The sequence below is a fragment of the Sander lucioperca genome, chromosome 4 (genome assembly GCF_008315115.2).
Source record: "Sander lucioperca isolate FBNREF2018 chromosome 4, SLUC_FBN_1.2, whole genome shotgun sequence".
In the NCBI taxonomy this organism is placed as follows: Eukaryota; Metazoa; Chordata; class Actinopteri; order Perciformes; family Percidae; genus Sander; species Sander lucioperca.
Window position 1 is genome coordinate 42,852,186 of NC_050176.1, and position 12,616 is coordinate 42,864,801.

The 12,616-nt window shown below is 43.3% G+C and overlaps 2 protein-coding genes across 3 annotated transcripts in view; one reads left to right on the forward strand and one right to left on the reverse strand.

The window, feature by feature from the left end:
• The window catches only part of LOC116050964 (acidic leucine-rich nuclear phosphoprotein 32 family member B-like), a 54,488-nt gene extending 46,330 nt beyond the window's left edge, over positions 1 to 8,158 (forward strand). Inside the window, exon 3 of the mRNA XM_031301189.2 lies at positions 7,725 to 8,158. Within this exon, the coding sequence (XP_031157049.1) occupies positions 7,725 to 7,987 (263 nt within the window). The 3' untranslated portion in view covers positions 7,988 to 8,158. The remainder of the gene's footprint in view (positions 1 to 7,724) is intronic.
• The window catches only part of LOC116050949 (E3 ubiquitin-protein ligase TRIM21-like), a 130,525-nt gene that overhangs the window by 90,880 nt on the left and 27,029 nt on the right, over positions 1 to 12,616 (reverse strand). The window lies entirely within an intron of this gene.

The window sequence follows — 12,616 nt, forward strand, 5'->3', positions numbered from 1 at the left end:
GCCAGTCTGCCACTCGCAAGACTGAGTTCATCTCTGGCTTTGCCAGCCTGAAATCCCTTGACTTCCTTGCCCTCACTGAGACCTGGATTACACCAACCAACACATCCACCCCTGCTGCCCTTTCTTCTGCCTACTCTTTCACCCACACACCAAGACCCACTGGTAGAGGTGGGGGGACAGGCCTACTCATTAACCCCAAGTGGAGATCTTCTCTCTACCCACTGCCACAGTTCACTCCACAATCTTTTGAACTTCATGCTGTCACCATAACCCATCCGGTACAACTAGTCATCATTGTTATCTACCGCCCACCAGGTCCTCTGGGAGAGTTTTTGGAAGAGCTGAATGTCCTTCTTTCAAACATCCCTAAAACTGGCCCTCCGCTGGTACTTCTGGGCGACTTCAACATCCAGACAGAGAAGTCAGCTGCCTTTTCTCACCTTCTCTCTTCTTTTGCCCTCTCACTCTCTCCTTCACCACCCACTCACAAAGCTGACAACCACCTAGATCTCATATTCACCAGAAACTGCTCTACATCCAACCTCACTGTTACTCCACTCCATACATCAGACCATTTCTTCATCTCTTACTCTCTCCCAAGCTCACAACCATATCTCGAGAGACACCATACCTGTCCGCCGTAATATTCGTTCACTCTCTCCTTCTTCTCTGGCAGCATGTACTTTATCAACCCTCTCTCCATCCGACTCTTTCTTACTCATGCCTCCCAATGCTGCCACAGACACTCTCCTCTCTACTCTATCCTCCTCTCTCGACTCTCTCTGCCCTCTTACTTCACGACAGGCTCGCAAATCCTCCCCAGTGCCGTGGTTATCTGACTCAGTACGTGCTGAAAGATCAACTATACGGGCAGCGGAAAGGAAATGGTGGAAATCTAAACACCCAGATGATCTGCTTACCTATCAGTCTCTTCTTTCCTCCTTCGCTGCCTCTATTTCTGCAGCCAAAAGCTCTTTTTATCAAACCAAAATTGAATCCTCTTTCTCGAACCCCAAAAAAACTTTTTTCCATCTTCTCTAACCTCCTAGATTCCCCCAGTCCACCTCCTCCCTCCTCCCTCCAACCAACCCACTTTGTCAACTACTTTGTAAAAAAGATAGATGACATACGCTCTTCATTCTCAACCACACCTCCTGAAATCACCTTACCATCCTTCACATCCAGTACTCTTTCCTCTTTCACCCCTTTATCTCCAAACCAAATTCTTACTTTGATTACCTCTGCCCGCCCAACCTGCCCCCTGGATCCTATCCCTTCTCACCTTGTCCAGTCCATTGCTCCTGACCTCCTTCCTTTCCTCACCCATCTCATTAACATCTCCTTGTCAACTGGCTGTTTCCCCGATGCTCTCAAAGAGGCAAGAGTGACCCCACTGCTCAAAAAACCAACACTCGACTCCTCTGATGTAAATAACTATAGATCCGTCTCCCTTCTTCCATTCCTATCTAAAACTCTTGAGCGTGCCATTTATAATCAACTCTCTACCTATCTCCACCAGAACAACCTTCTTGATCCCCACCAGTCTGGCTTCAAGGCTGGCCACTCAACAGAAACTGCCCTCCTTGCTGTCACTGAGCAGCTTCACATCGCTAGAACAACCTCGCTCTCTTCCATCATCATCCTTCTGGATCTTTCTGCTGCCTTTGACACAGTGAACCACCAGATCCTCATTTCGACACTCCGAAATCTGGGTGTCTCAGGCTCTGCGCTCTCATTGCTCACATCTTACCTGGCAGACCAAACCTACCGGGTAACCTGGAGAGGATCTAGCTCAGAACCTTGCCCACTTAAAACTGGCGTTCCTCAGGGATCAGTCCTGGGTCACCTACTCTCTCGGGTCTGTCATTCAGTCGCACGGCTTTTCTTATCACAGCTACGCAGATGACACCCAACTAATTCTCTCCTTTCCTGAGTCTGAAACTCCGGTAGCAGCACGTATCTCGGCCTGTCTGACTGACATCTCTTCTTGGATGTCCACACACCATCTGAAACTCAACCTCGACAAGACTGAGCTCCTTTTCCTTCCAGGGAAGGGCTCGCCTACCCAAGACCTGAATATAACAATTGACAACTCTGTGGTAGTCCCCACCAAGACTGCTAGAAACCTGGGTGTAACACTTGACGACCAACTCTCCTTCACTGCTAACATTGCTGCAACCACCCGATCGTGTAGATACATGCTGCATAACATCAGAAGGATACGTCCCCTTCTAACGCAGAAGGCGGCTCAGGTTCTGGTTCAGGCTCTAGTCATCTCACGTCTAGACTACTGCAACTCCCTCCTGATTGGCCTGCCTGCATGTGCCATCCGACCCCTGCAGCTCATTCAGAACGCAGCGGCTCGACTTGTCTTCAACCTCCCCAAGTTCTCTCACAGTACACCTCTCCTCCGCTCTCTTCACTGGTTACCAATTGCGGCCCGCATCCGCTTCAAGACACTAGTACTGACGTACAGGGCCACGAACGGATCAGCACCCGCTTACATCCAGGACATGGTCAAACCATATACCCCAACCCGCCCACTTCGTTCTGCATCAGCCAAACTGCTGGCTGCCCCGTCACAGCGAGGGAGAACTAATCACTCAACAAAATCCCGACTGTTCACTGTCCTGGCTCCCAAATGGTGGAACGAGCTCCCCATCGATATCAGGATGGCCGAAAGCCTACACATCTTCCGCCGAAGGCTAAAAACACATCTCTTCCGACTACACCTCGGATAAATGAAAATAAAAAAAATAAAAATAATTTTTTTTTGAACATGCACTTTCGAACCTGCACTTTCATATGTCTCTTTGTAGCTTTGCCTATTTAAAGCTACTGTATTTGCACTTACTACTTGTGGTCTGGAGTTTGAACCTTCACAGTTGAAAGCACTTAATTGTAAGTCGCTTTGGATAAAAGCGTCAGCTAAATGACATGTAATGTAATGTAATGACATGTAATGCTTACCTCATTTTTTTTTCTTCAGCCCCCAAACGTAAAGTCAGCAAAGTAGGACATAAGTGTCCAATTTGTGGGCTATAGTACGTGGACGTGATGCAGGATCTTAACCAAGGTGAACAGGTCTGCAACAAGACCGAATTGGACCTTGTCTGCAAGCTGTCACACAGACATTAAGTGTCTTATCTAATGTATGTATGTATCTATATGTATGTATTTATTTATTTATTTATCTTTATAACTTCTTTCTAAAATTTTTGTTTAAATAACAGGCCAATTAATAAGTCCTAAATGGATGTATAGCTTCAATATGGGTTTGAAATTCATGATATTACTGTCTCTCTGAGTCCTCTGGTTGACTTTGCAGCTGATTGGAGCTCCAATGACAGTTTCACAGATAGAAGTTGGGTCTTTTACCATTGAAATACATATGAAGTTGGTCCCCAGCGGCCTCCTGACCTTTGGAAGCGCTTTTAGGACTTTGCTGCATAATTTTGATCTTAGGCTCCTCAGTGTTTTTTCCTGTAAAAGTACCAAAATTGCAGCAACATCCTTTTTTCAGTTTATGGTAAAGATTTTTAAGAATTTATTAAATCTATGAAACAATTGCATAAGGTGGGTTGGAGCTCAAATGGGATTTTTCTTTTTTACATTAAAGGGTCCCAATGATAGAAGATGGGTCTTTTACCATATAAATACATATGAAGTTGGGCCTCCAGTTGGTTTCATGTTTTCTGTTGGTTTTCCATTTCCGGTTGTATTTGGAATCTGTCTGTTCACTATGGTCATGTCTTGTTTTACTTCCTGCCTTGTGTTTTCCCCGCCCTAAAGTGTATTTCACCTGCTCCTGCTTATTAGACTCACTGTATTTTATTTAATTGCTAAAATTCCTATACACCAAAAGTGTAGCTAGTCAATCTTTTTGACTCTACTTCTACAGCTTCTCGGTCAGTTTGGATTGCACAGTCCGTCTCTGCGAGTCCAGGAAAATTAACAGGCTGGACAAGCATCTGTAGAAAGTACACAAGCTGGGGGTAAGAATTGGAAGTTAGTGCCTGTGTGGTTTTTGTGTCATTGCAGATTTATACAGACTGCTTTGGGTTATAGTAGAGACCTGCAGGTTTTTACTGTAAAGGGACTTGCATGTAGAATCTGGGTATTAGGTTGATCTAATGAGTGGGATATCTTCATATTTTAGAAGAATACTTTCTCTTTGGCTGGGCTCTGTAAAGCACCTTGAGACAATCCTTATTGTGAAACGTGCTATATTGAATTTAATCCTTCAGACTGCACCTTGCCTACAAATTTTTAAAAATTTGAACGTAAATATTGTTAAACGTAAATATAATACTGACAATAGTAGAATACATTTAGAGAGTAAAAAAAAAATTCTCCCACTTTATTATTTATAAGAGACATTTTTTCATGTGTTATGGGTGTAGGACATAAATTGTCCAATGGTGTCACTAGTGTGCTGGTGAGTGAGGTCTATTTAGGTAGGAACCTTTCAACAGGTAACAGGGGTGCTGTTAATCGGAGTAGCACAAATAGTTTTTGACCGCATCAAAACGCAACACTGTGCAACAATCACGTAGGATGATGAAATGTTTGTTGATGGAGCTTGATGGACACATGGATTCTTGCACTTTGATGTGAAGAACTGTGATCAATAAATGACTAGCCATAGACTGATTGTTTGTTTAAGTCCGTATAGCAGCCCCTCAGTGGCTTAAGTTTTAGGCTTAGTCATTTTATCATTTTTAGAGAGACTAAAATGTTTAACTTTTATATTTTCAGAATAACATGGTGACCTTGTATATATAAAAGGCAAAGGACCGCTACATTGCAAGAGAACTGGCTTTGCTGAGGGCGTCCAGAACCCACCCGTCGATGGTATCCCATCTTGATGAGATCAATGAAGCTGCTATAGAAGAGGGAGGGAGAGGACCCTTCCTCAGTCCCACCTGCCAGTGAGGTAATGGCCCCGTCCGCTGCAGCCGTTTTCCGCCAGTGTGACACCCTTGAACAAACCTGCCAGCCGTACACCGAGCACGAAGTTGTTTAGAAGGAACAAGCCGGTTCCGAGGACTCCATCCCTCGGCTGCAAGAACTGAGATACTTGCTGCTGAGCTGAAGGTGGTGAGAGAGCTGCTGGAATCCGAAGTAGACCGGAATGATGAACTTAAACAGTTGCACTCATCGACCAGTCGAGAAAATGTGAGCATTGTGTTGTTGATTCTGATGTTACATTTTCACTATTTGGAAAGGTGCTAGAAGCTTAGGTTTTGGGATTCATGATATCACGGTCTCTGTGAGTCTTAGTTTGAAGTTTGAAGCTGATTGGCGAACTGAGAGTTTCTTACATTAAAGGGTCCCGATGCTAGAAGTTGGGTCTTTTACCATTGAAATATGGGATGGATAAAATGCAGTGCACTGCAATGTATGTGTGACAAACTATGCTCATTTTCACTTTTCAATTTCAGGCAGTGAAGTACAGGAGGCGCAAGTCATTTTCACCATCGAAAGCACCGCAATATGGTAAATAGAACACTCATGTCAAACTACATTTTTTTTTTTTTATTATTCCTTAGTTTCATAATTTTGGGCCTTTTGTTTTGTAGACTTGTGTGTTGTAAAAGTAAGTTCTTGTATTTTTAGTCAAACTGGTGGAGGAATTCAAGGAGCACTCAGAAGGTTGCAATCCCAAGCGGAACAAAAGGGAGAATGCCCGCCAGCGAGCTGACCACGTCCTTAACTTCCTGAAGTTTATGTCAGAGCCAGCTGGTCCTCATTTCAACCTTCTCTTCCTGAAGGACTACGGTTGGATCAGGAAGTAAGTACAAAATTGTAAGGATTATCAACGTCTAGAAGAGTAGAAGACATGACCTAATTGATATTTTTGTATTTCAAGATATACAGCCCACCTGACAGACCACGACTTTAAACCGACGACAATAAGAAGCTACATGACAGATGCTGTTGCACTCGTCAAATATATTATGAGTATGGCGCCAGAAGGGGTGAAAATAGGCGTAAAAGCCTAAATGGGCTGCTAGTGGAACTCCAGGCGAGGATGAGGGACGTGTCGAAAGCTGTGCTAGGGCAACAACTGGCCCAGCACTGCAGAAAGTCCAGTAAGATCACATCCCCCCACCTCTATTTGTTGACAAATCATAAAACGCAGAACACATGTATAATAATTTTTTTCAGTTGAACTGGTGAAAGCAACTCATCATGCATGGTTTGTTGAAAACGCACCAGCGTTCACTTAAGACTATATTATATACTTGAGCTCTGGACAGGCCTGCTGACCTAACATTACAGGGACCTACATCTAGAAACTGGGTTTAGGTATGTGTTGGTCCATAACAGTGTGTGTGTATATTCTACAGAAGTAATTTGAGCTCTGGATTAAGATCACTGCTCACTGCATTAGTTTGAATATAATTTGTAATTTACTTAAGACTATATTTATGAGCTCTGGCTTAACATTACAGGGACCTACATCTAGAAACTGGGTTTTTAGGTATGTTTTGGTCTATAAAGGTGTGTTTGTGTATATTCTACATAAGAATTGTGCTTGATGTATTAATGCTGAGTCCTGAGCTTAAACACTTCACCATTGCTGATTCTTGAGCTCATCACTGGGTTAATATTGAGGCTGGTCTTTACATTACAGGGACTTATATGTAGAAAGTGGCTCAGGCTGGGTTCTGTAAAGTGACTTGAGACAATCCCACTTGTTAAAAAATGCACTATATAGATAAAATGTGGGGTGGTGGTCTAGTGGTGATGGAGGTAGGCTTTGGTGGGTGTGTGTGGGCAGTCCGTAGCTAAAGGACTTAACCATTGCATAAAGTGGTCTTCCTGTGCTTTTACAGATGCTCTTGAGAAAAATCCCACATAAGAAAAGGCAGAGGATGTTTCTTGGCTCCTGTGTGGTTACATCGTGGCGGTGACTGGGCACAGAAAAGGCGTCGTGCTCAACATGACGCGGAAAGAGGTCAAATTAGCAGATAAATTGAAAAATGGCGATCGCATCTTACAGGTAAGTACAACAATGCTAACTGCAAAGTTCATTGTATGTTTATTAAGGTGCTCTGAAAGAAATGTCATGCTTTTTGATATTATAGGTGGAACAGCACAAAACAGCTCGCTACTTTGGCCAGGCGGCCATACCGCTGCCAAAAAAGGAGTACGCCTGGTTCCTCAGATACAACTGTCTCCGGTCTCGCATAGAGGGAGGCCTGGAGGCAGAAACCTTCTTTCACACTGCCAGTGGCTCGGAGTGCCTCAAGCTCCCCGAGTACTTTAAGGAGGCGTGGGAGTCCTTGGAGTTGGGCGGGGCACAGAGCTTCAACATCCTCCGTTCCTCTGTGGCTACTTATGTGAGACAACTTCTAATCTAGTTTTTCTTATATGCAATAATGTATGGTGAAATGTGGCATGCATTTTAGTCCTGTGTGTTTTCTGTTTTACATTTTTCATTCCTCTAGTCACAGAGGCAGCTGGGCTCAAAGGCCTACAAACAAGTGGTGGTCTTCATGTGTCATGATGAGCACACAGCGAAGAAGTTTTATCATGGTTCGTTAAATCTTAATTGTGATTATAATCAATGCAGTTTGGTCAAATTCAGCTGATATTTCCACGCCGTCTGCTAGCTGTAGGTTTCTATATGCACTGAAAAAGCATCACTTACTTCCCGTTTAATCTGTTCATATTCAATATTCAACATCTATTCATTTTGCCATTGCTTTGCACAGCAGACGACCCGGCGGCTGAGGAGTTTAGAAGCCGAACTTTATCCATGATGGCGATCACCAGTTATGCTGTCAAGAACCGTAAAAAAGAAGCAGACACCAAGGACCACAGAGCCACAGAGGACACGGAGGAGGTCGAGGACCGGGACGAGGTAGAGGACCGGGACAGTGTGGAGGACCAGGACGACGAGGAGGAGGTAGAGGACAGGGAGGACCAGGATGAGGAGGAGGAGGACGAGGGAGGAGGAGGAGGAAGAAGAAGATGAAGTAGTAAAGGAACGGGACACAGAGGATGAGGTAGAGGACCAGGACATGGAGGAGGAGGAGGAGAACACAGAGGAGGATGGTGCAGCTAAATGCTCCAGACAAGGAGCCTAAAATGACTAGGCCAAGTTGTCTGATAAGAAAGCGTCCCTCTAGGTCTGAAGCGGAACAGAAGAGACTCCTCCAAATCTCCTCTCCCTAAAAGGCCCAAAAGGGATGGAAAGTGCCTTTTCAAATCAAATAGGGTAAGGGTGCCCTTAGACCCACACGTTTCCACACACAGTAATATCTTTCAATCGAAAATTGACGACATATACTCTATGTATTTATCTAGGAAGTGTCATCTGAAGCAGAAGACGAGGGGCTCCTTCTAATGATGAGAGAACCAGAAGTGAGTTATTTTCGGTTTATTCACACATCTTTTAATTTTCCTTTATTAAATTAATGAAAAACCATTGATCTTTTCCAATTATGGGGTTGAGTCCTATCATCAGTTTCAACACTCTACACATGGGTGGTATTTGCCTAATTTATCTTTGCCTTTTCTAGGAATTAATGTTGGGCAGCATTGAGAGAGAGGACCGAATCCACTCGTAGTCCCTGACACCCTGGTTCCTCTGAGTCCTGTTGAAGTCAAAACACCAATTGTGAGTATAATTTACCCAATTGTATACAAATAGCTAAAACGGTGACGAAAAAGTGTGTGTCTGTATATATGTGTGTATGAATATGTGTGTGTATGTATGTTAAGGAACTTATATGCAGAAATTTGATCTTCATCATTCTGTATGGTCTCTGAGTCTTCTGGTTAAGTTTGAAGCTGATTGGAGCTCATATTAGAGTTCCTTACATTGAAGGGTCCCAAAGCTAGAAGTTGGGTCTTTTCCCAGTGAACTACTTATGAAGTTGGTACCCAGCTGCCTCCTCACCACCACTATTTGCTGCATAATTTTGATCTTAGGCTCCTGATCTAATTAAAATAATTGTTTTTTTCCCTGTTAAAGTACCAAAATTGCAGCAACAGCCTTTTTTTCAGTTCATGGTGAAGATTTTTGAGCATTTATTAAATCTATCAAACAATTGCATAAGGTGGGTTAGAGCTCAAATTAGTTTTTTATATTAAAGGGTCCCACTGGTAGAAGCTGGGTCTTTTACCATTGAACAAATGATGTAGTTGACAGTTCAAGTAATGAAGGGTGGTTTAGGTGTGTACAAATCTAAATAACTTTTATCAGTGTTTGGGTTAGTTAAAATATATCTTTACCTTTTCTTTAACAATTCTTTGATTTATATCCCACAGAAGGACAGATTTCCTGTGGCAGTCCCTCCTGGTGTAAGAGCACTCCAATTCAACAAATCTGAACATTCAAGCAGGATGAGCTACATCAACAGCAATATATTTGAGCTGGTATTTGTTTTTATTTTTCCAGGTGCAGAAGGCCTTAATCAGTCCGGGTCAGCGAAGATGCTCACACAGCACACACAGAGCATATCAGATCAATGTGAGGAGGATGGTTTTCCACCAGACGGCTCTTTTTGAGTACACCTTACCCATACATGGTAATTGTAAACTGTTAAGACAAAGTACAGCGACAAAGACTTGACTAAGTCATTAAGGTGTATTCATTTATGTTTGATACCGTTTCAGGTTAAGTGTTTCCGACGGTGGGATCCCCTGAGCTGCCAGGCGGCCAAGAGGAGGCTGAGGAGAGGGGAATGTTGGAAGAAAGTGCAGATGCAGAGGGTCTATCGGAGGACGTGGAGAGCGTCTGTCGGAGGACACGGGGGGGTCTGTCGGAGGACGCGGAGAGGGTCTGTCGGAGGACACGGGGGGGTCTGTCGGAGGACACAAAGGGTCTGTCACAAGAAAGTGCAGATTTGTTTGAACTGCCAGCCGGTCAAGAGGAGGCTGAGGAGAGGGGTCTTTCGCAAGAAAGTGCACCTGCTAAGACTGATATTTTACAATTGAGTTGGAGTGACAGAGTAACTGAAGTGTTTTCTTGTAGTTTTTTCTTCAACATGCCATCAGTTTAATGGTGTGGAGGACAGTTCAAGCCTCATCGAATGTTCCATTTGAATGTTTAAAAGGTATAATAAATTGCAGATGCAAAGAAGAATGATGTTTTTCAATTGAGAGTTGGAGTGAGAGTGAATGACTAAAGTGCTTTAAATTGTTTCAATGTTGGTCAGTAAGACTTGTTGTGCTTCATAACTACTGCATCATAGTGTTAGCCCAAAACAATCTAAATAAAAAAAACTGCTTCTGGTTAAGTTTGAAGCTGATTGGAGCTCAAATGAGTTTCTATCATTAAAGAGTTTCACACCTAGAATTTGGGTCTTTTTTCCGTTGTAATACATATGAAGTTGGGTCTTGAGAGCCCTTTCGAGCTCAGGTCAGAGTTAAGTAACCGCCTGAGACTTTACTACAAAGCTGACCTCAAGACCCAGCCTTCCGTACTGCAATCAAACCCCACCATTATCGATACTTTGGCCAGGTGGCCATACCGCTGCCAAAAAAGGAGTACGCCTGGTTCCTCTGATATAATTGTCTCCGGTCTGCCATTGAGGGAGGCCTGGAGGCAGAAACCTTTCACACTGCCAGTGGCTCGGAGTGCCTCAAGCTCCCCGAGTACCCCTTTAAGGAGGCGTGGGAGTCCTTGGAGTTGGGCAGGGCACAGAGCTTCAACATCCTCCGTTCCTCTGTGGCTACTTATGGGAGACAACTTCTAATCTAGTTGTTCTTATATAAAATAATGTATGGTGAAATGTGGCATGCATTTTAGTCCTGTGTTTTCTGTTTTACATTTTTTATTCCTCTAGTCACAGAGGCAACTGGGCTCAAAGGTGTACAAACAAGTGGCGGCTTTCATGTGTCACGATGAGCACACGGCAAAGAAATGTTATCATGGTTTATTAAATCTTATCTTAATTGTGATTGTAATTGTGATAGTTTACAGGAGGTAGGTTTCTACCGTGTGTAGACAGTTGATTGGAGGTAAGTTTCTACCGTGTGTAGTTTATTGGAGGTGGGTTTCTACCATGTGTAGAGTTTATTGGAGGTAAGTTTCTACCGTGTGTAGAGTTTATTGGAGGTAGGTTTCTACCGTGTGTAGAGTTTATTGGAGGTAGGTTTCTACCGTGTGTAGAGTTTATTGTGTAGAGTTTATTGGAGGTAGGTTTCTACCGTGTGTAGACAGTTGATTGGAGGTAAGTTTCTACCATGTGTAGAGTTTATTGGAGGTAGGTTTCTACCGTGTGTAGAGTTTACTGGAGGTAGGTTTCTACCGTGTGTAGAGTTTATTGGAGGTAGGTTTCTACCGTGTGTAGAGTTTACTGGAGGTAGGTTTCTACCGTGTGTAGAGTTTATTGGAGGTAAGTTTCTACCGTGTGTAGAGAGTTTATTGGAGGTAAGTTTCTACCGTGTGTAGAGTTTATTGGAGGTAGGTTTCTACCGTGTGTAGAGTTTATTGGAGGTAAGTTTCTACCGTGTGTAGAGTTTATTGGAGGTAGGTTTCTACCGTGTGTAGAGTTTATTGTGTAGAGTTTATTGGTGGTAGGTTTCTACCATGTGTAGAGTTTATTGGAGGTAGGTTTCTACCGTGTGTAGAGTTTATTTTAGGTAAGTTTTTACCGTGTGTAGTTTATTTGAGGTAGGACCGTGTGTCGAGTTTTATTGGAGGTAGGTTTCTACCGTGTGTAGTTTATTTGAGGTAGGTTTCTACCGTGTGTAGAGTTTATTGGAGGCAAGTTTCTACCGTGTGTAGTTAGAGCCAGCTGACGGTTTAAAAAAGAAAAAAAAATCTCCGACCGGCAGAGACGCAACGCGAGTCGCATTCTACCAAGCCAAACCCCACGTTTACCAGAACTGTACTAGTTAATAAGTATGTACTACAAACCGAAGTAAAAAACAAACCTGAAGCTGAGCAGAGCGGGACACAGCAACACAATAAATCTGTATGTGTGTAGGGGAGGGGCACTGTGACTAGCCTATCACAGAACGCAGACACAGTCAGCTACCCAATGAGGATTTTTATTCAATCCGAGCACAGATATTGACTCGTATAATACTCGTACTCGGCAAAAGTGCTTTATCCGTACCGGATACTCGTTTCAGCCAAGTGTCCGGCTCAACTCTAGTGTGTAGTTTATTGGAGGCAAGTTTCTACCGTGTGTAGTTTATTGGAGGTAAGTTTCTACCGTGTGTAGAGTTTATTGGAGGTAAGTATCTACCGTGTGTAGAGTTTATTGGAGGTAGGTTTCTACCGTGTGTAGTTTATTGGAGGTAAGTTTCTACCGTGTGTAGTTTATTGGAGGTAAGTTTCTACCATCTGTAGTTTATTGGAGGTAAGTTTTTCTATCGTGTGTAGAGTTTATTGCTAGAGTTTAGCGAGAATTAGACCTGGAACCTGTTGCGAAGAGAGACCGTTCAGAGATGTCGGAAACTTTGATTTGATTTCGCCCAACAAGGTTGGCAATAGCCTATGTTATTTTATTGCTTATATGGGATACGCTGGTGTGCATAAGTCTGCATTTAAATTAGCTACAACCTAAGTTATATCTTCATAATTAAATTGTTTGTGACTATAGGCAATAAGGATACTTATTGCCGATTTTCTTTGTAGGTCCAGTGT